This window comes from Myotis myotis, unplaced genomic scaffold (genome assembly GCF_014108235.1).
Source record: "Myotis myotis isolate mMyoMyo1 unplaced genomic scaffold, mMyoMyo1.p scaffold_m19_p_3, whole genome shotgun sequence".
Lineage (NCBI taxonomy): Eukaryota > Metazoa > Chordata > Mammalia > Chiroptera > Vespertilionidae > Myotis > Myotis myotis.
The window spans coordinates 35,987,825-36,008,451 of NW_023416335.1; the positions used below are offsets into that span (position 1 = coordinate 35,987,825).

Sequence of the window (20,627 nt, forward strand, 5' to 3'; positions counted from 1 at the left end):
GATGGAACGGACATCACCCAGAACCACAGGAAGGCTGGCTGAGGGGAAATTCTTCAACTAGAAGGAAAGAGAACAGCATACCAAGACTCAGAGGAGGTGCAGTGCGGAAAATACAAAGGTGCGGAGGTGCGTGCAAAGCTGGCTGGCGGCTGAGGGCGCAGTTGTCTGTTTCAATCAGGAGGGAGTCTCAGGCTCTGAGCTCCAGTTCTGGGCGAGTCTCTAGGGACCCAGACTCAAACGGGAGAAGCGGGACTGTCTGGCTTCGGTCGGAACTCGAAGGCAGTTTTCTCGCTGAGGTTTGCAGCGGTTGCTAGGATTCTGAGAGGCAGAGCCTCTGGGGACGGGACTGAGAGCAGCCATAACTGCTCCCTCCACTTGCCCTGTTGATCCCGTGCAACCCGCCCCGCCCAAGCCCTGCACAGAGGCATTTGCCGGATAGCCTCAGGCAAAGGCTAGATTAGCACCTCCCCAGAGGACAGAAGTTCTCTCACTGCAGACACAGCTGATTCTCACAGTCAGTTGGCCTGGAGGTCAAATCACCCCCAGTATTACCCACAACAATCAAGGCTTAACTACAACAAGACTGCGCACAAAGACCACTAGGCGGTGCACCAAGAAAGCATAAAAAATGCCGAGACAAAGAAACAGGACAGAAATGACAGAAATGGAGGATATAGAGCTCAAAACCACACTTTTAAGGTCTCTCAAGAACTGTCTAGAAGCCGCTGATAAACTTAATGAGATCCTCAAGAAATCTAATGAGACCCTCGATGTTGTGATAAAGAACCAACTAGAAATTAAGCATACACTGACTGAAATAAAGAATATTATACAGACTCCCAACAGCAGACCAGAGGATTGCAAGAATCAAGTCAAAGATTTGAAGTGCGAAGAAGCAAAAAACACCCAACCGGAAAAGCAAAATGAAAAAAGAATCCGAAAATATGAAGATAGTGTAAGGAGCCTCTGGGACAGCTTCAAGCGTACCAACATCAGAATTATAGGGGTGCCAGAAAATGAGAGAGAGCAAGATATTGAAAACCTATTTGAAGAAATAATGACAGAAAACTTCCCCCACCTGGTGAAAAAAATAGACTTACAAGTCCAGGAAGCGCAGAGAACCCCAAACAAAAGGAATACAAAGAGGACCACACCAAGACACATCATAATTAAAATGCCAAGAGCAAAAGACAAAGAGGAATCTTAAAAGCAGCAAGAGAAAGAAACACCATTACCTACAAGGGAATACCCATACGACTGTCAGCTGATTTCTCAACAGAAACTTTGCAGGCCAGAAGGGAGTGGCAAGAAATATTCAAAGTGATGAATACCAAGAACCTACAACCAAGATTACTTTATCCAGCAAACCTATCATTCAGAATTGAAGGTCAGATAAAGAGCTTCACAGATAAGGAAAAGCCAAAGGAGTTCATCACCACCAAACCAGTATTATATGAAATGCTGAAAGGTATCCTTTAAGAAGAGGAAGAAGAAGAAAAAGGTAAAGATACAAATTATGAACAACAAATACGCGTCTATCAACAAGTGAATCTAAGAATCAAGTGAATAAATAATCTGATGAACAGAATGAACTGGTGATTATAATAGAATCAGGGACATAGAAAGGGAATGGACTGACTATTCTTGGGGGGGGGGGAAGGGTGTGGGGGATGGGGGAAGAGACTGGACAAAAATCGTGCACCTATGGATGAGGACAGTGGGTGGGGAGTGAGGGCGGAGGGTGGGGTGGGAACTGGGAGGAGGGGAGATATGGGGGGGAAAAAAGAGGAACAAATGTAATAATCTGAACAATAAAGATTTAATTAAAAAAAAAAGAAAAAAAGAAAAAAAAAGAAAAGAAAGAATCCAGGATCCCAGGGCTAATGCCCCCATCTTCCAGACTGTGGCCTTCTGCCCACTCCCAGCTTCTACTCCCGCCTTCCCTCCCCCGGCTCATGGACTGGTACTTGTGAGAAGGTAACCCTCATTTTGTAAAACTACTGTTTGGAATTCTCTGCCATTGTTTAGATGGCCTCTTTTTCTAAAAAAAAGAATGACTTTATGCTCGACCGGTTTGGCTCAGTGGATAGAGCGTTGGCCTGAGGACCCAAGGGTCCCAGGTTCGATTCCGGTCAAGGGCATGTACCTTGGTTGCAGGCACATCCACAGTGGGGGGTGTGCAGGAGGCAGCTGATGGATATTTCTAACTCTCTATCCCTCTCCCTTCCTCTCTGTAAAAAAAAAAAAAATCAATAAAATATATTTTAAAAAAAAAAGAGCTACACAATCAATTGATGGTATCTTGACTTCTCCAATAAAACGAAAGTTCACTTAAAGTGAGGTCTACTTAGAAGTTCAAAAAAAGGTATCCATGTTTAGGGCAGATAATCTGTTGTACACAATAAGTAAGAAAGCAATAGAGAGCATCTAATACCAAACCCACTGAGCTATGGACTTTTTAAATGTCTGTGTTTCTTACCAACTCAGGTTAGTAAGAATTATAATCACTTTGGCATAATTAGAATAATTATATCTCTATTGCAGAGAAAGGCATTCTGCCTTTGACTTAGAATATCATTGAGAATAATTCAATGTAAGGATAGGTGATTGGTTTTTATTTATTAGTTCATTTATCACATCTTTCTATAGCATTAGGTTGGCAACTAGCCTACACAATAGTCAAAATGCATTGATATTTACATGTTTTGATTCACCATTTACATAACTTCCCTTTAGTTAAAAACATATTAAATGCTTCCAATAATATCTTCTTTATGAACTTTAATAATTTAAGTCATACAATTCAATAGCTATTTATGGTGTACCAGGTATCATAATAGAGACCTGCCGTTATAGTGTTTTCAGTGCACAAAGGAAGAAAACAAGTAACACATGAACAAATGCACTTGAGTTATGGAAACATTAGAGAGAATATTAGTATATTCAATAGTGAGAATGCTGTTTACTGGACTTGTTAGGGAAGGCTCCGTGATACACAAGGGATGAGAAGCAGCCATAGAGGCAATATTCTAGGAAAGCTAATGAAAATTTCTTGGAATAAGAAAGAACTTGGCACATTTTAGGCAGTGAAAAAAGGCCAATATGTTTGAAGAATAATGAGTAAGAAAAATGGAATAAATAATAAAGTTGGAGAAATATGCAGGAATGAGAGCATAACAAACTGTTTATTTTTGGTAAGGAGTTTAAATTTTATTCCAATAGAAATAGGAAATCATAGAAGAGTGTTAAGCAAGAGCGATGTGATATAATTTACAATTTATACATTTATTTTGACAGATAAGTGTGAAAAATTAAGGTGTGTTGGGAAAAAGCGAATATGGGGAAAGTGAGAGAGTATTGCAATAGTTCAAGAAAAAGGTGCTAGAGGCTTAAAATAGGATGGTGGCAGAGCAAATAGAGAGGAGATGGAGATATACTTTGGTAGTGGTGCTAATGAGACTTACTGTTGAATTGGATGTGGTAGGTGACAGAAAGAAAGCTGGAAAATATTTTGAATAATGATGCTTTTTATTAGCTAAAGAAGCTTAGGAGGGAGAGGTTGAGAGCAGCAAATCAGCTATTCTAAGCCTCATGTGATTGAGATATTTTTTGTAGGAATTTTTTATTGGGCATTTACTAAGTGGACTTTTGGGGTCTTAGGGATGTTCAAGTCTATCTTTAGAAGACAAGGAGTTTCTGAAAGTGGTTGTCAGAAGTTACACCAACTATGAAAATATGGAAGTTCAGTTGCTCTCCATCTTCATCAGTAAATGGTATTGTCAGTGGTTTTATTTTGTCATTTTATTAGTGTCTGGTTTTGTTTTCTTTTTACCTTTTTACACGAGATACTTCTAAGACAACCACGTGGAAAGTTAAGGAAGCAATTGACACAAGTCTGGTGGGAAGACAGGGTAGGGCTAAGCACATCCGTGCTGCGGTTTCTGCAAGAAGATGGCATTTAAAGCTTTGGAATTGAATGAAACTACTTAGGAAGAAACTCTAATATTTAAGGCTAACATAGAGGAGGAGAAGCCAGACAAGGTATGAACATTCAGTACAGAAGGAGAAAAATAAAATGATTGTGTTGTCTCATAAAATGACAGAGAAGGCCATTTACAAAGCCTACTAAGTGGAATGTTCCTAAAAATTGGTTTAAAAAAATAAGACTATAACAGTAGTTTCAGTCAGCTTTTGCTGTACCAACCCTACTCTGTTGCCACGTAGGTCTCTGAATAGCTCTCCTAGGGGTTGCAGAACTATTGTAGAAATATACAGATTTCAGTGAGAACACTGTCTCTGTTTGGTGGTAGAATCCAGAGAATCTAGTGATAAGTTATCTTCTTATAAGTGTACAATAATAGATCATTCTAGAACAAAGATGGAGGAAGAGCCAACCTAATGAGCCATTTGAAGTACACTAAATCTACCTTCACCTGACTTCTCAAATCTTCAGACAGGTGAGTAGTTTTCCATTCCATCTCCACTTCCAGTGCCATCCATCCTGTCCCAGATACTTACTCCTATCAGTGATTTTTGTTCTTAGTCCGATTTCTTCCCCCACACCAAAAATTCCCCAAGAATGTTCTAGACCTGTGTTGTCCAATTTAAATTTATTAAGCAAAAATAAAAATTCAGTTTCTCAGTTGCACTAGTCACATTTCAAGTTCTCAGCAGCTACATGTGACCAATGGCTATTGTGTTGAATAATGCAGAGTTAGAACATTGTCATCATCTTTGAAAATTCTACTGGACAGTGCTGCTCTAGGCAATGACCCTTTCCAATGAAATTCACTGGCTCAGAGACACATTTCCTTAAAACACTGCAATGATGGTTCTCAATTGGGAAACTGGGCCATGAATGGGTACTGATTGTGTCAGATATGATATTCTGCCTGGCTGACATTTTTTTCCCCTTGTTAATATTAGGAGAGCACTTGTTTTATTATTGTATTTGTTTATTTGTTTGTTTTTCAGGGAAGTGATGATATGTCCATATGGAAGCTGTTTTATTACCCAGTCTCCTTTTTACCTAGAGCTGCCCCTAGGACAGAGCTCTAATAATTGAGATCTAAGAGAAAACCTGTGGGTGAGGTTTCCAGGAAAGTGATTGTCTCCCAAAGAAAATGGGACAGGCTCAGTCAGCATGTGTCCTTTGCCCTTTGTCCTTTTTTCCTTCCCCTTTCTTCTTTCCTGGAAGATGGACACAGCTGGAGGTTTTCTAGGAGCATGACAATAAAAGTCATACTGGAAGGACAGAGTGGAAGGGAAGATAGGAGGGGTGTGGGGTGTTGCTGGATCTCAGGCAGTCACCTCAACATCCATCAGACTTATATGCGTAAATTACCTTCAGCCAACCACAGTCCTAACTGATACACTTAACAAACTCAGAAAAGAGGTCTATGATTTTGACACGTCATTTGGAGACAATCCCACTACTGTCGATGTTGTCCAGCTAAGAAAGACCTGGCCCGAGGTCCTCCTCAACGTGAGAAATCCCGTGGTGCTGGGCTCTCTGCACTCACACACTCGGGCTGCGTGAGCTCCTTCCAATTGTAGCTACAACTGAAGAACTCCCCGGAGAAATGTAAATGGATTGTGTGATTAAGAGGTGGCTCTTCATTATCCCCACTTGTTTTTTAAATTGGACTCATGGGCAGTTATTCCAGGAGCATAGAAGGAAGAAGGCAAGCAATAAGCAGTCTATTTCTTATTCTCATCCCGGGTATATGGGGTACAGGAGGGAGGGCTCTGGTCCAGCTTATGTTAGGCTACAAACAAATACACATGAGCCAGCCTGTAGATATATTTTCTTTGTGAAATATTAAAGTCATATACTAATAAAAATAAGTATATCTTAAGGACTATCACTTGGTACAAAGCATTTTTTTAAAGCAATGACTTATCTGATTTTAAAAATCCATGTGTTTATAGGCCATGTAAAATTTTTGTTGTTGATAAAGATATTTTGAGAAGGTCCACATCTGTTTCTATGATCATTGAACATAACTCTCCAATAAGTTAATTAAATGGAGAACGGTCTTCATACTGATTCTCTTTTGCCAGTCATTTTCAGGTTGTAATTTGGTGTAATCAAAACTGAACTGCTTAGAATTATGTAATTATGTACAATCACCTTCAGGTACAATTGCTAATTTATCCCAGCCTGCCAGAACTGGTTTAATCATCTTCAGTGTTATTGTTAGGAAGGTGGAGAAACAACACTGGCTATCAGTTCTCCTGCATGTGCTGATTAGGTAGGTTTATGAATGTTTTTTGTTTTATTGTTTGTTGTTTGCCGAAATGCTGCTTTGGAGTCAGGGACCAGCCTTTTGCTCTGAACACACAGAAGATACATGGGGTTCTAGTTCATCCCTCCAGGTGAAAGGCCATAGAAGGGATGGCCCAGTGTCTGGTGGTGAACTGAGGAAATTACTCAAACTAGTGGTTCTCAATTTTGTTTCCCTCTGAAGCCACACCAGAGGGATGATGTCAGTGAGTTTCACACACTTATGGTAGTAAGATCCATTCACCACTGGCTGCTAAGCAATGGGAGACCAAAGGCTTTGAACAAAGTAGTTGCCATTCCTTCCCTGACACAGACATGCAGATCTGTAAGATGCCAACTTCCTTCCAAAACATTTTGTAACTGGTGCCTCCAGAGATCTTAAATGGGTTGTTTTGTTCTGTTATGGTGATGGACACTTGAATCTTCTACTTTGCATTGCATACATAGGGCATTCACTGATTGCCTGCTTATCGCATAGTACGAGGCACTTTTCATTCTTTGTGTCTCATTCTCACATAAAGCCAATAGGTGGGCATTATTTTCTTTATTGTACATGTGAGTAAACCAAGGCAGAGAGACCAAATGGCCCTTCCAAGTTACTACAACTAGTGAAAAAAGAGCCAGAATCCAAATGCTGGTCTTTTTTAATATGAGGTTCGTATTCCTTTTGTTGTAGGGCATTTCCTCACTATGCTTAAAAGAAAATGGTTCCTTCTACCCACTGTAATCTCATGTGAAAAAAATGTAGCAGAGTGCACACAACACAAACTGAAGCAAGTGAACATACCATAGAATGTGGGCTTTCTCCACACAAAATATCAAAATACCCAAAGAACAGTCATAAGTCTAGATTCAAAAAGAGATCTACCCCTCAAAAAAAACTAGAAGGAAATACAACACAATGTTATCAGGTATTATTTTTGGATGGTGGATTTGTGGGTGATTTTTCTTTTCTTTTTTTTTTTTTATACTATTTTAGTTTTATTAAGTGTTGAAGGAAAAACATTAATATAAAAATATTTCACAATTTCCTGATATCTAAAGATGAGCAAAGTAAAATAAATGGAGGGAAATAATATCTGTTGTAAATGATAAATGAGTAAATAGTTTGAAAAAAAATCCTTCCAAGGATGGATTCAAGAGCAGCTGAGGAAAACCTCTGATGTAAGAAAATGAAATAAATATTTTCCCTCCATATATCCAATATTTTTACCTCTGTGCCTTTGCTTAGCTTCCTCAGGCCTAAAATGTTCACATCCCATTTTCACATCTCTAAATATTAGCTATTCTAGGCCCACATCAAATGTTAACTCCAACTTGAAGAATTCTCTGATCCAAAACTGGAGTCAATATTGCATGTGTTCCTCTACTCCTTAATTTACTTGTGACTTCCTTAATTTATAATTTATTCAAAAAAGTTCTTAAGCATCAACTTTTATCCTAAGTTTGAGGATACAATAATTTTTCAGAGTAAAAAAAGGTTTTATTATATCCATGAGAATTGTATAGACTTGAAGAAAAGAACTTACAATAAAATGTGATGGTATTTTAATGAAGGTATTGCAGTATGGAGGAAGTATAAAATAATTTCAGAAAGGCATTCGAAAGGAGATTATTTGGAAGAATGGGAAAATGATAACGAGTAATTTAGAAGGAGAAGCAAAGATAAGGAATACAATGTCAGGTAAAATGAACAAAACCATAATACATTTAAGTTTGTCCATCTCTATTGCCCTCATGAAAAATAATCTCACTTTTTCAATAAATGGAGACAATTAGATCAATAAAAGCATAGACTCTTCCACCCATCCAATCACTGAAGCCATCAAGATTCATCCTTGATTCTGCCCTGCCCCTCACTCAGATTATTCAATCATGAATTTCCATAAATGCTGCCTTTCCATCAAGGCAGCAGTGGGGGCAAAAGGGGCAACTTTTCTTAGGTTCAGCTGTGTTTAGATTGACATTTGGCACTAGTCTCCTTAGAAGGACATGGGGTAGGAACCACATCCTGGCAGCTGGACAATATTGGGCCTTCCTCTCCATGGGAATCCTTGCAAGGATTTATGAGGTTGACAACTCAACATGGTAGTCTGGGGACCACCTTCTCTTCAGATAACACAACTCAGATGCAAAGAGATGAGATCCATGTTGCACAGATGTTGAGGCTTCTCTGGTTTAAAAGAAGCCTCATGCTCCACAGGAGCTAAAATATTTTCTAACAATTCCTTAGCATATCTTCCAGAAACCCTGCAAGGGACATGCCTGTTGGTAGAGTCATGGCACTCATAGAAGCCATAAGCATAGCATTCCCATCAGACATACAGAGTTCATTCATAATCCATCCTTTCCAACTTAGTTGAAAACTAAAGATGCAAGTGGAAGAGGCTGAGATTACTCAAGGGCAAGAAATAGCAAGCAGAACAGCAACCAACAACATCCATTTTAAGGGAAACAGAGTCATTGGTAAGCTCTGGGAGATGAGCAAGAATAAAAAATTAAGTGGTTAAGGGAGAGGTCTAAGAAGAAATGGATGGGGAAGGTATTTCTGAGGCCCAGTGAGGAGACCATTTCATGGGGCTTTCAGAGTAGAGTAACTATAACTCTATGCTAAAAAGTGGTCATGTAGAATGAGAACTAAAAATCAACTAGGAACTGGGCAACTAGAATTATTAATAAACTCAGGAAGAATCGCTTATGTGGAATGGTTGGAGACAGAGCAAGTTTCTATGGCCTTAAGATTGAACCAAGAGGAATGCCAGCATATAGGTCAGGGGTAATGACATCAAGTGATTAAAAATACTTAAGGGCATATATGTTTAAAGAGCAATGCAGGGCTTTATGTGGAATAAGTATGCAGTAAGTATTTGCTGATTTGATTAAATTTGTGCTATATACATGATAGGATATTGCTAAATAATGAGAGAGGTTTCCTTATGATAATGGGCATTTTTAGATAGACTGAGAAACACAGAAACTTTGCCAGTGCGTTTTGTGGCTTGAGGAACCCTAATGGCCAGTGTCTTCTTAATTGTGCTCCTCCATGCTTGGGTGAATCCATGTGAAGCTTCTCCACAGAAGATGCACCGCAGGGTAAGAGACACTAAACATACTTCTGAGATGAGTGACAGTCACTTTGATTTGATAGCTCAGTGTCAAGTGTGATAAGAATGACCAGAAAGGAGAAATCAATGCCACCTAAAACTGAAGACCAGACAGTCACAGCTCTAAACACATTGTTGTCACAAAAGGTATTGACAAGCTATGTTATTTAGGATAAACATGAGCATGAAGATATTTCACCCTCTCCCTCCTGGAGCTCTTTCTCCAAGCAATAGGGTTAACCATCAAGAGGAAAAATGAAGAAATCAATAACAAGGAAAACAAAAAACGTACTCACTGGAATGTGAAAGGATGTGTAGATATAAGAGGTTTCTACAACATCAACCATTTCAACCAAGTCACCAGCGCATCTGGGCAAGGAGACCCATGTGAGGTAGACACTGCATGCCAGAGAAAATGGCAATGATAACAAGGTCTTCTCTAGGTGCCCGGCAGGCTTTCTATACCCCGTTGTGAGAATTAAATGAGTCAATATACATACTGTACTTAATAAAAAAGACCGCTCTCTGCCTAGATACTTCTGGTAACTAATACCAGTGAAGGGGCAATCTCAACTAAAAGTAATATTGAGATAAAGTCCAAACAGTTTAATGTTATGCTGGGGGAAACTGTGGTATAGGGAGAGATCTGTGAACCGAACATCAGTGTCAGATCCTGGGACTGCTGCTATTTAGCTATGGGACATCAACACCTCAAACCTCACTCACTTTTCTATTTGAAAGATGAAGAAAGCAGGAACAATTACTGAAGGCGGCTGCCATGAGGGCTGCGTTAAATAAACCACCTGGCACCATAATCCTTAGAAAGGGCCGTTACTTTGGCTCACAAAGAAAAGAAAGAAGAAATTTTCAGTCGACTTGCAAGTGTTTCATAGTTGGTTAGAGAGATAATAGATAGATACACATGGACATTAGACAGATGGTAGTGATAATGTCCCTGCCTTTTCTATGTTGTACCTGCATGTTGATTTCATCCAATAAAATGCCCAATTGCATTATGATAACTGTCTTGAAGAAATACAGCTATAGCCCTAACCGTTTTTGGCTCAGTGGATAGAGCGTCGGCCTGCGGACTGAAGGGTCCCAGGTTCGATTCTGGTCAAGGGCATGTACCTTGGTAGTGGGCACATCCCCAGATGTTTCTAACTCTCTATCCCTCTCCCTTCCTCTCTGTAAAAAATCAATAAAATATATTTTAAAAAAGAAAGAAATACAGCTATATTCTTTTAGTCTGATTCCATACCCAGTGCTCCTCAGTTGTACTGGAAACCTAGGAGGAGGCATCATCAGCATGTTTCATCTCTACAGTATCAGATTTTGCAAGATTGAACTATGAGAATAATGTTGACTCCCATCCCCTCCTCTGAATGAAGACCAGGTAGACACTGTCAACCTTCTATCTCTGGGACTCTCAGTTTTGCTGATCACCTTCTATCTGTCTCATTTGTTCTTTGCAGTTTCTTGCTTTCATAAGCTCTTATTTGGGTCTCAGAGCCATTATGGGAACTGAGATATTGTGTATTTCCTGTGATTTTGTAATTAAACTTAGGAAGTTATCTTACTATGTGTGTGTGTTTTATTTTTCAAATTTATGTGTGATACTTACTTCCCTCAGGATTTATGAGTACAATAATAAAAATCATCTTAAACTGTTCAGTGGCAGCAAAGCCTTTTACTATCTCCATAGAATTTAGTTTAGTCTCAACCATCTTTTATCAATAGTGCACTGTGTACTTTCACATGCCCGAAATCAAGAGTCCAAGAACATAAAGGTCATTACAAGCATAACTGTATATTGCTTTTAGGTTGAATTGTGTATTATTTTTTGCTTATCTTCTTCTCAACAATAAAAAAAAAGGTTAAGTAGAATAAGGAAGGCAGGTGAAGCATGTGGCATGCAGTAGCGGAAGGCTGTTAAATTGTTCACCTCCACAGACTACACCGTCGAGGTCTTCACAGCGGCGATCATCACACTCGCATGTCTTCCCATACACCCTGCGGTCCCCCGGCGGGTAGCAGGTACATTTGCCACATTCACATTTACCTGCAAAATACAAAGGCAGAGCACGTACATTAGGAGATTTATAGAACCAGGAAGGCTTTCAAAGGAAACAAGCACACTATTAAAGCCAGACCTCCGGACCAGTTCTAGGCTGTACCATTTCTAGCTCAGCAAACAACTTTTCTGAACCCCTTATGGGGTTAGAAGGTTAGACACAAGCACCAAGGCAGTCGGGAGTGGAAGTGACAATTCCAGTGACAACTGCTGGCTCAGAAGTCATTCACCTTTACTACTGTCCACCTTTTGTTTCTTTCATCTTTGAAGACTAATTCAGTTATTAAACTCTCGGGGTATTTCATATTCATCTTAGTTTGATGGTACCATTGAATGTAACTGAATCAACTTTACATATATTGAGAAATTTAGCCTAATATGTTCATTTAAAAATATTTTTCTTTTGGGTGTATCCACCACATAAAGAAAAAAATGTTCATTGGTACATTCCAACATGACATTTTAGTGATTGTTTTGCATCAATTTTATAGTTCATTAAACACATTTTAACATGGAGCATGTGTCACTGCACATGACTTAAAAATCTTTATCATTTTTGACTTAAAATAAACATGTAAACATTTTTTTGGAATGAGTTTGGTTCAGCGTTGGGGACTTCCCTAATATCATTATGACTTTTATCATCACTTCCTGAGCTGTAAGTATGTGTCAAACATTATAATTTCTTAAATTCCATCATTTTGTTTTCATAGTAACACCCATTGACTAGCATAACCACTATCATTTACTAAACAAGAAAAAAACAAGGCCAAGTTACTTTCCATGGTGACCCAGTTCATAAGGGAGAGATTCAAAATTTATATCCATGCTCATTAATGTTAAAGTGTGCACACTTAACCATTGAGCCATGCTGCACCTGAGTATACCCATAACAGAGCACCAGAAGACTATACAAGAGAGTAAATTCCTTTTGTTTAAGGAATTTGGACTAGTTTGCCAAAATTTCAGCTGGGTAACTACTTTGAGACATCTGTTACTCTCTGTCATTAGCCAACCATCATAATTATACACCCACTGAAATGATCATGAGATGCTTCAGGACTGACCCCACACTGTTGTTAGTCATTCTGTTGCTGCATTTGTATCTTGTTAAAGAAATTCCGAGTTGGTAGAGAATGGGAGAAGGGAAAATTAGTATTTAGAATCATATAATTTTAGAGCTGTAATGATAGATGATCCAATGAAGTGATTCATTATCTTTTCTGGCATAAGTGTTGAGGCCATGGTCCCTTTGAGAAACTGGTGAAAGACATGGCAATAGATACTCCTGTGGTGGCTGCCCTTCAACCTGTCTATTTTTCTACTTGGAGACAGTCCCAAGTTCAGCAGAAGACAGAGTCCCTTTCCTTGCCCAACGAGATTCCCTCTTAGTATGCCCTGGCAGACAGAACAGGGACACACCAGATACTCTTGGCAGGGCTTTGATTTTTGAGGGTGACTTCAAGGGCACAGGAGCAGTGAGCTTGACACAGAGCAGTCAGTTCAAAAGTGGTGGCAGCTGGGGCTGGTCTTGGCAGTGCCTTGCTTAGCTGGAGTGTTGCATGAGCTGATTGTGCAGCATTGCATTCTGAGCCTAACCCCTTCTAATTCAATCCTGTTTCATTCCAGTTCATAAAGTTGGTTTCTGTTGTTTGCTATCAAGAACTATAACTGGTAGACTCCAGATCTCTCCCTGGAAGAACATACCAGCACACATTTATTTTTTGTAAAATGTCAGGAAGATCCACGACTTGCTGCAATGTATTTAATAGATGAGGAAACTCAAGCATGCTGAGGCTAAATGATTTGCCTATAGCCAGGGAAGTAGACATCGGCAGTGTTGGTGCTAGAATCCAGATTATCTGAGCCCCAGTTACCTTCTGGTGTGCATAACCTTGCTAGCCCTCACCATGAGTGGATGTATGAATAATAATAATCATCCAGACTGTGGAGACAGAGAGACAAACTACTAGCAAAGAAGAGTAATGAAATAAGGCAGATATCTAGGATTTTTTATCAAAATATATTTTACTTAAACATTTCAAATTTGATACTCAAATAAAATACAAAAAAGTCAATACTTTTACAAGAAGCACAGTATATAGCTCTATGTGCAAGTAATCATTTTAACAAATAAAATATATCTCACTCAATTTAGATCTTTTTACTTTAAAATTTCTCACAATCATTAAAATGTGTTTATATTTGCCACAAGTATTAGATTAAAATTTAAAACCCTGCTGCACTTACTCAAAAATATCTCTTATAAGAAATTCAATAATTATTGAGAACCTATTTTGTGTGAATAATTTGATTAGATAATATTGTTAATGTTAAACAAAAGGTACGTGCCTGTAATTTCTGATATGCTATATAATTTCCAATTTATTTTCACTAAGTATTAACTCCAAATACAAATTTTGTAGAATGATTTCTAAGTATCAAAATCTTAATTGTTTTGACCAAAATTATTGGCTTTTTTATAATAAAAATTTATTCTGAAATAATAAGTCATGTTATTTAAAAGTTAAAGTTTTTCAATATTTGTTTTAATGAAAAATTCATATGATCACTAGACATATATAAAGATCCTCTCCTCTTAAGCATATGAGAAATGCAAACTGAAACCACAATGAGATTTTTTCCAAAACTAATCAGATAAACAAGCATTCAAAAAATGACCATAAGTTTGGCAGTGGTTTGGAAGTACAAAGCAGGTTTTTGTTTGATATTTTTTTACAGCTAGTGAAAGTATAAATTAGTAGAGTATTTGGGAAGACTATTTAGCATTGTCTGGTAAAGTCAATATGCATAATATTTAAACTAGAAACTCAATTCTTAGCTACGTTCCCTGGAGAAAAGCATACATATTTGTACCAGGAGATATTCCAGTCCAACCAGAGAAACACTATTCCAAGTAGTTTCAAAGGAAAAATATCCCAAATGTTTACCAATAATAGAATAGATAAATATCTATTATATTCTCAAATGGAACACTCTACAACAATTAAAATGAAGGAAGCACCATTGGTTGCACATCATGCTTGAATCTTAAAAATGTAGAGTGTAAAAAGCCAGCCACAAATAATGCATATTGTTAGATGATGTAATTTCAAAACAGGCAAGGCCAAACACCTTAGTGTTTAGGAATATATGCTTAGCTGGACAACTAAAGACAGGTGTAGAGGTGATTACCATGAAAGTGAGAATAATGGTCATCTTTTGGAGGAGGTATGTGGGGTATGTGGCAAGAGGTTGGTTGCTCTTGGGATTCTGGCTTCACTCTACTTCTGCACCTCAGTCATGGTTTGGTGTGTGATTACTTTACAAAACTTCCTAATGCTATACATTAACTCACCATATACTTTTCTAGGCATAATGGATTTTTCAAGAAACAAGGCTAGTATAACTGGTGGGCCATGTTGCAAAATTAATCAGTTTCTTTACTTAACTCCTTACAACTAAATAGATTCCAAGTGGATTCAACATTTAAATGTAAAAATTTAAAACATAAAATGCTAGACAGGAATATAGGTGGGAGTTTTCATAACCCTAAGATAGGAAAGACTAAATATGACAACAAACCAGAAACATAAATTTAACCATTGATAAATTTAACCATAAAATATGATATTTAAATTATTTAAAGCAACAAATAGCACAAGACTAAAAATAAACAATGAACTGAGGCAAAACTTTTCTACAAATAAGACAGATAAGTAAAAATTACTATATGTAAGCCTCATATGTAAATAAGAAATGATGTACACCTACAAGAAAAATAGACCAAGGACAAAAAATGGATCATTCACAATACAAATAATACATGATAATTACTATCAATGGTGAATTATTTTTATCTTTTAGTAAATCCCCTGGAAATAATCCACACATTTAAAATAACTATGCTTTGTTGAGAAGTCACCTGGTTTAATTAAAATACATAAAATTTCTGAGATCTTTTAAGTTAATAAGATTTTACCTTATACATCTTGGAAGAAACCCTCATTTATTGTTTGTTGGATTTTGCCCACAAGATGCTGAAAGGCACATGCCAAACAAATAAACAAACAAAACAACAACTCAAAAACACTAAAGTAAGAAAAAGCAAAAATTTTATTCTATATATAAGATAACTCAATATCACTAAGTTATAAGATGAGATAAAGAAAGAGTAGCTTGATACCTTTATAAAATGTAGATTGCCTCATTTTCATTTTTATAAATTAAAAGATCAAAAATTTATTGAGGAATTTCACTAGTTTTTATTCTTATTAACTGCTAGAGTGCAATTACAGTAGAAATAATAATTTTTTATTTCACAAAATAGGAGATTGTTGGAGATGGAAAAGTCAATTTACAGGGAGGAAAAGCCCCACAATTTACAGGAGAGAAAATGAACCTCTGTGCCTGAGATAATGTGTGTCTTATTCGAGGTCACATTGTGAAAACAAGGGATCCAAAGGTCATCTCTCACGGTCACATAGTAAATAAGGGGTACTCCTCAATCATTTCTATGCCTATTGTTGCTTTCCTTTGTAATAGTTAGGAATGGTCGTGTGACTCTTTGCTAATGAAAATGGTGAGATATGTCAAAGCATTGTCTGAGAAAAGGTGTTTATCTCTGGTAGAGATTAATTTTCTAACACTGGTACAGGTCAACTATATGAAACTGTGAAGGTGACAACATTTGTTTTTCAGACTATATATCCTTTCCTCCGCCTTTCATTCTTTTTTCTCCTCTTGTTTCTCTACTTCTTCTCTTTGTCCCCAATCATCTCCTCCAACTCTCTCTCTCTCTCTCTCTCTCTCTCTCTCTCTCTCTCTCTCTCTCTCTCTCTCTCATACGCACTCACATGCACACATACATGCCCTCTCCTTTCCTTTTTTTTTATGTCTTTTCTTTTTGGATTCCTCTTTTTGCACAGTTTTAACCATTACAAAGTTCTCAATCTTTAGACTTGTCTTCTCCTTCCCTCATTCTCTTCAGACTCCTCTTTATAATGTCTTATTTCTACAGGACAGAGCCTTCAAATTAGCAGCGACTATATGCTAGATAGGGAGATACAAAGAAAAACAAAAGGGACACTACATCCTAATCCAAGAATTAACAGTTAGAGAGAATCCTTTGATTGACTAAATGGATAAACTCATAGCTCATTAAATGTTAACAACTAATTCAATCTTCTCTTCTTTACCACCAGTCATATCATTGGGCATTTGTAAAGGAGTAAATATTTGGAATTTTCAGACACCACATGGTAGATGTGTGGACCTGAACAATGACTGCTAAAAACTGAAATCATCTCCAGAAGCCATAAGTAAAAATACAACACACACACAATCACAAATCATTTATATCCTCTATGTTCACATTTGAGGTGTGGAAAAATGATTTTAACTTCCTTCAAACTACACTACAGAGAACACATATGTGTTCTTATTCAAGAATAAGGCTCATCAACCTTGAAAAACTGCATTGATTTGATCACTCCCTCTAGTCATACACTCTACAAACACTTTTGAATATCAGCTAAGGGCTATTGTGCTAGATGCTGAATATACAAAATTAAGTAGGACATTTAAAATGTTTAATAGTAGAGGGAATAAAGGTAAAATACACAAGTATGCACACCCTGTAGGATTAGAGAAGTTCCCTGGCAAAGGTGACCTGGGAGTGAGTCTTAAATTGTCTGTTAAACGTCAATGGGGCAAAGAGGAAAACTAATAAAGTTTATGGTGCAGATATAACTAAAAGCATGGGCTATGAATTTATATATATGTAGATCTTTATCGAGACATCCACTGTTAAATGTGTTTCCTTGCAAGAGTAAATCAAACCTCCTTTATCATGGTTGCATGATGGGAATAAAACAATAATGATAACATAAGATTATTTTAAAAGCTAATTATTGTAATACATATAAAGTACACAGGACAGGGCCTAACACCTAATATTATTTAATAAATTATAGATATTATTTATATTTGTATAATAAAAACATGTTGGGGGCTTGGGTTTCAATTGCTCACATAAAATTCATACCTCTTCTTTCTCATTGCATTTCTCTAAAAACAACTGCATTTCCTGATCTAAAATGAGATTGTTTAAGAAGAGCACTATATGATCAAATGAACCTGCCAGCATGGTAACAGCAGGCACACTCTCCATGACCTTATTTTCCTTCACTTTTTAAAATGGGAAAAACCACACTTGCAGTACATGCTCAATAGTTGGAGAGTAATTAGAGTCTCACATAAAACAGAAAAGAGATTAGCACTTTACTAACACAGTCCTCCTTTGCCTAAAATAATTGGTTTACCATAGCAACCTGATTGCACGAGAAAAAGCTCCTGCCAAATGCATCCTAAGTTCCCTTGAAATTTCTATGAGAAGGAATTAAGCACTTGAGAACTATAATATTCTGTACAATTTCATCCAAGTTCAAAAGTTTTTTTGAGAATCAAGTAATCTTCCATTATTTGAAAGTGAAGAGGCACCTTTCACCTTCCATTTAAAAATGGGCAGTGAGACATAATTTAAGCCACCTCAACATTACAATTGCTAGCCAATGAAGAATTGCTCATGACTTTTAAAGACACAGGTAAATGTCAATCCTTCTGTTTGTGCTTTCTTAGTACAAAAGGATTAAAGTGATCATTCATGAACTATGTGAGAGAGAAAAAGACATTTAAGCAAATGTTGTGCTAATATAATTTTCAGTTGTCTGCCCCAGAATGTCTAAAATTGAAAATGAGAGCACTAGGCTTCACTTTTCCTTAAAGGTTTCCTAAGATATGGAGAAAAATATCACAGAGGAGGTCTATTAGACCTCTAAATTAGATTATCTCATTATTTCAACCTTAAGATAGTTTCTAAAATAAAAACTGAAATTGCTTGATTCACTTTTTCTAACTATAAGTTAGATAAATATAGTTAGCAATATCATAACTAGGTGGCGATACAATTAGGTGGCAATATCATATTCATTTACCAAGTAACTAAAAAACTAAGTGACAAGACCAGGGTTAAAAAGTCAATGAATGGGAGAGAACCAAGATGGCGGCATAGGTTAACGCCGGAGTTTGCTGCTTTGAACAACTACTTCAAAAGTGAAACCAAAAAACGGAAGGGACATCACCCAGAACCACAGGAACGCTGGCTGAGTGGAAATCCTACAACTAGGAGGAAAGAGAAACGCATACGGACACTCAGAGGAGGCGCAGTGCTGAAGTCAAGTTCTGAGGTGCGGAGTGCGCGAGCGGGCTGGCGGCGGAGGGCGCGGTTGGCGTTTTCAATCGGGTGGGAGTAGCAGACTCTGAGCTCCAGATCCGGGCGAGTCTTTAGGGACCCAGACTCAAACGGGAGAAGCGGGACTGTCTGGCTTCGGTCAGAGCGAGTGCAGCTTTCTCTCTGAGCTTTGCAGCGGGTGCTGGGACTCAGAGAGGCAGAGCCCCTGGGGACAGGACTGAGAGCCGCCATAACTGCTCTCTCCGGCCCACCCTGTAGATCCTGTGCGACCCGCCCCGCCCAAGCCCTGCACAGAGGCTTTTGCCGGATAGCCTCAGGCAAAGGCTAGATTAGCACCTCCCTAGAGGACAGAAGTTCTCTCACTGCTGACACAGCTGATCCTCATAGCCACTTGGCCTGGAGGTCAAACCCTCCCTGGAATTAGCTACAACAATCAAGATTTAACTATAAGACTGCGCACAAAGACCACTAGGGGGTGCACCAAGGAAGCATAACAAAATGCGGAGACAAAGAAACAGGACAAAATTGTCAATGGAAGATATAGAGTTCAGAACCACACTTTTAAGGTCTCTCAAGAACTGTTTAGAAGCCGCCGATAAACTTAACGAGATCTACAAGAAAACTAATAAGACCCTCGATCTTATATTGGGGAACCAACTAGAAATTAAGCATACACGGACTGAAATAACGAATATTATACAGACTCCCGACAGCAGACCAGAGGAGCGCAAGAATCAAGTCAATGATTTGAAATGCGAGGAAGCAAAAAACACCCAACCGGAAAAGCAAAATGAAAAAAGAATCCAAAAATGCGAGCATAGTGTAAGGAGCCTCTGGGACAGCTTCAAGCGTACCAACATCAGAATTATAGGGGTGCCAGAAGATGAGAGAGACCAAGATATTGAAAACCTATTTGAAGAAATAATGACAGAAAACTTCCCCCACCTGGTGAAAGAAATGGACTTACAGGTCCAAGAAGCGCGGAGAACCCCAAACAAAAGGAATCCAAAGAGGACCACACCAAGACACATCATAATTAAAATGCCAAGAGCAAAAGATAAAGAGAGAATCTTAAAAACAGCAAGAGAAAGAAACTCAGTTACCTACAAGGGAATACCCATACGACTGTCAGCTGATTTCTCAACAGAAACTTTGCAGGCCAGAAGGGAGTGGCAAGAAATATTCAAAGTGATGAATACCAAGAACCTACAACCAAGATTACTTTATCCAGCAAAGCTATCATTCAGAATTGAAGGTCAGATAAAGAGCTTCACAGATAAGGAAAAGCTAAAGGAGTTCATCACCACCAAACCAGGATTATATGAAATGCTGAAAGGTATCCTTTAAGAAGAGGAAGAGGAAGAGGAAGAAAAAGGTAAAGATACAAATTATGAACAACAAATAATGCATCTATCAACAAGTGAATCTAAGAATCAAGTGAATAAATAATCTGATGAACAGAATGAACTGGTGATTATAATAGAATCAGGGACATAGAAAGGGAATGGACTGACTATTCCTGGGGGGGAAAGGGGTGTGGGAGATGCGGGAAGAGACTGGACAAAAATCGTGCACCTATGGATGAGGACAGTGGGTGGGGAGTGAGGGCAGAGGGTGGGGCGGGAACTGGGAGGAGGGGAGTTATGGGGGGAAAAAAAAGAGGAACAAATGTAATAATCTGAACAATAAAGATTTAATTAAAAAAAAGTCAATGAATGAACTAAGATGGAAAATATGGAGCTTAAGTAATTAATTAACGTGCCCATCATGAAGTGGCCACGATCAATTAGAATAAGAATCTTCTTCCTCCCTAGTAAACTCATTGACTGGACAGTGGGCAGTACCTGCTTCAGAAACAAGGTTTTAGGATTCTGCAAACAAAAATCATATCACACATGAACCCATCCCTGG

At 38.1% G+C, this 20,627-nt stretch overlaps 1 protein-coding gene across 2 annotated transcripts in view; it reads right to left on the bottom strand.

Moving 5' to 3' along the window:
- ITGBL1 (integrin subunit beta like 1) overlaps window positions 1-20,627 on the bottom strand; it is a 203,289-nt gene that overhangs the window by 11,963 nt on the left and 170,699 nt on the right. For both annotated transcript variants that reach the window (XM_036299396.1, XM_036299395.1), the window contains one exon: window positions 11,336-11,452. In XM_036299396.1, coding sequence (XP_036155289.1) covers window positions 11,336-11,452 — 117 coding nt within the window. The remainder of the gene's footprint in view (window positions 1-11,335; window positions 11,453-20,627) is intronic.